This window comes from Rhinolophus sinicus, chromosome 14 (genome assembly GCF_057876585.1).
Source record: "Rhinolophus sinicus isolate RSI-liver-muscle chromosome 14, RSI-T2T, whole genome shotgun sequence".
In the NCBI taxonomy this organism is placed as follows: Eukaryota; Metazoa; Chordata; class Mammalia; order Chiroptera; family Rhinolophidae; genus Rhinolophus; species Rhinolophus sinicus.
The window spans coordinates 127,247,640-127,250,958 of NC_142514.1; the positions used below are offsets into that span (position 1 = coordinate 127,247,640).

At 42.8% G+C, this 3,319-nt stretch overlaps 1 protein-coding gene across 1 annotated transcript; it reads right to left on the minus strand.

Annotated features, from left to right (window-relative positions):
- Positions 1 to 2,083: 2,083 nt before the first annotated feature.
- Positions 2,084 to 3,319, minus strand: UBTFL1 (upstream binding transcription factor like 1). Its single transcript, XM_019739569.3, is given in 1 exon segment — positions 2,084 to 3,319. A coding segment is annotated over 1 exon segment (1,236 nt).

Below are 3,319 nucleotides of genomic sequence, written 5' to 3' on the forward strand. Positions count from 1 at the left end.
GCAGAGTCACTTGGAGGGGCTGACGCCCCAAAGAGCTAGTGAACCCCTGCACTTAGTTGAAAGAGTAACTGTGAGTAGGGAGAGAGAGTGAGAATCCTGCAAGTTGGAACCGGTGGCATCTGCATTTCTTGTATTTGCCCAGCGCCGTTCCTTTTCAAGGTGAAGAAACTAAAAAGTTCAGACTGGGAAGGTTCAGCAAAGCCAGTTCTCATTAAACGAAGCATCTGGGTCCTGCAGCCAAAACGCCAGAAACGCCCTTGGGGCTGAGTTGCTAGGTTCCTGGCTTCAATGCCATTTCTAAGGTAAAAGGGAGGAAAGCTGTGTGGTGATCAGTTAGCAGAGCCTGCTCGCTCTTCTAGTGGGTTCTTTCAATTAACCCATAATTTTAGATTTGGCAGGAAGGAAGAAATCAACTTACCGTTTGTGTGTGTGTGTGTGTGTGTGTGTGTGTGTGTGTGTGTGTGTGTGTGAGAGAGAGAGAGAGAGAAAGAGAGAGAGAGACTCAACTATGAGCCATTTATAAGCACTAAATCTAATATTCACTTACATAGTACTATATGATTGTCATTGTATTCCCAGTTCATGATGTATTAGATGATGAAATGGGTAAGTAAAGAGATTATTATTTTAACCAATGCCATCTTATTATAATAGAAAATTTAGAATTTTAGCCTATATTTGTCCAGTATTTGTGCTTTTCTCCCTCTTAGTGATTACACTTACTGGCTCTTCCTCCCAGCTAGATTGTGAGTGTAGAAAAGACAGGAATTGTAACATTCATATCTGTACCCTATGCAACTAGGATAAAACTTATAAAACAGTAGCTGCTGAATGAATTTGAAAATGTGTCATTTAAAAGCATGACTCACAATCAGAGGCATGAACATTGTACATGTCATTTTCTGATACTATAATTGTATGCTTATAAATACACTTATAGACAATGAAATATTTCACTAAGACATCAATGAACAACATAAACTCTCAAATCCCAACTGTTTTCACATATAAAGGACACAAGTACTTATGCAATGCTAATGTCCCTGAGAAAAAAAAAAAAGAAAATAGTCCAGAATGTTTAAAAAAGAGAAGTATAACAAAGTAACACTGGCTTTAAACAGACTTTCAATATATCAGTAAACCAAAAATAATTAAAGCAGCATGGTACCAGTACATGAATTCAGACAGATCAGTGATCAGTAGAATTATGTGTGTGTGTCTGTATCATATATGTATGTATGTATATATATGTATGTATACATATATATTATATATGATGTAATCCATATAAATTAGGGGTTAGGGTATGGTAAAAGTATGATTCACTTGCACCTGGAGAATTAGGAATGGGTTGGGGAAGAAATCAGAATGAATTTAGGCATGGCCTGGAAAATTAGTGCCAAGAGTCAAAGGGGACTGATTCTAATGAGTAGCTAATTCAAATGAATTGTTTATTTTTTAATTTAATTTCTATCAGGGTCCACATATCCTTATTTCAAATTTTTTTATTTCTAATTTTTGAAATCAGTAAGAAAAATCTCATTGACTGACTGCTAAGTGATAAATATACATACAGAAATGCTGATGCCCATATGCCCTGCCCACTCACAAGATGGGGGAGGCCAACTCCTTACTTCATAGAGCAGGGAGACAGATATCAGGGCTTTGATTTTTTTTTTTTTCCAAAGGCAGCTATCCTCCCTCCAATCAATCAAATCTTCCCCTCCCCAATTCCAGTGCCTGAGTCCTGAGACTGTTCCACAGAGAAAGTAAGGGTCATGGGCTCATGAGTGTCTATACTACTTCTGGGGCCCGTCCACAGCCCAATCGTCTCATTGTTTATTCCAAGAGCCTTAATTGCATGGAATCTCTCTGGGGGTGGGGGAAGTTGGGGGATGAAGGGGAGCCAGAAAGTACTGCACAAGATCCCTTCTTTCCAACATGTCCTATTTGGTTTGAGGAGGGTAAGAAAGAAGTAAGGAAATGGAAAAGGGACAAGAAGAAGAGCCCTTCAATTTGATGTCCAAGCCAAGGACTTTTATTGGGAAGTTCTCTGTCTCACCCTTTAGGGTGTGATCAAAGCTCAGTTGGAGTCTCAGTCATAATTGTCCCCTGAGGAAGACGAGCCAGAGCTGCCGTCCTCAGACTCACTTTCTTCATCTTCATCTTCACTGCAGGAATCCAAGAAGCTATTGTCTTCTACCTTTTCCCCATCTTCCTTGTCTTCTTCTGATCCCCGTGAGACATGAGAATGGTTCCCAATAGTCTCTGACGATTCTGTCTCAGGAGCCTGCAGCACCGGCTCCTGTCCAAGCCCTTCTTGCAGACTCCTTACTGATGGAGCCTGCAGGTCTGTCCGGCTGAGCTTGGGATCGGGGCCTCCATTCACGTTCATGTTCTTACGCTTGGTGTAGGTTCTCTCTCTGTACGCAGCATATTCTTCCGGCGACAGACTCCTGAGCCAGTGAGCCAGGTCCACCTTATACTGTTGCTGCAGCTCCTCAGCCTGCTTCTTATATTGCTCCTTCTGGCTCTGCGGGACGCGCTGCCAGCGTCTGCCAATCTCCACCATGCGCTCCCTCAGGGGCAGGTCTTGCAGCTCCGGGCTCGACCCCAAGTCCTGGTAGAACTTGTGGTACTCGTTCATTGGGGGCTTCTTGGGCTCTCCAGAGAATTCCATCTTCTCGGAAAAACAATTTTCTGGGGGAGGCTTCACTTCTTTCACATTTCCCTGAAACTTCCTCTGGGCTTTGGTTGGACTCCTCTTGGAGACAACAGATTTCTTGGAGCTCTGGACTAGGTCGGGGTGATCTTTCCTGAACTGAGCCAGTTTCTCTGCAAACTCCTGTTTCTCCTTCTGGAAATCCTGAACGTATTTCAGCTTCATCTGCTCCGGGAGCGCCTTGTATTCCTTAGACAGGACCTTGGTCAGCTCCCGGTTGTTCAGCTCAGGGTGTTTTTGGGAGTACTGGGGCCTCTTCTCCTTGAAGAAGCGGAGGTACGATGTCAGGGGCTTCTTGGGTAAGTCTGGGTGTTTCTTGTGTGTTTTGCTTTTGTAGGAACTTTTAACATGTTCCTTAGCTTCCAGGACTAATTCTTTCAAAGTGCGAATTTTTCTCAATTTATAAGAAATCTCTAACCATTTGAGTTTGCACATTTCTCCAGAATAATCTTTAAAAGCGACTTTTTCCCAGTCCATGTGTGACTGGGTTGTTTTGAATGTGTGGCTGTCATTGGATGGAAGGTTATTCTCCATGCGTTCCAGTAGCTTTACAATGTCTTCTTTACACCAGCGGTCTTGGCTTTCAGGCAATGCCAT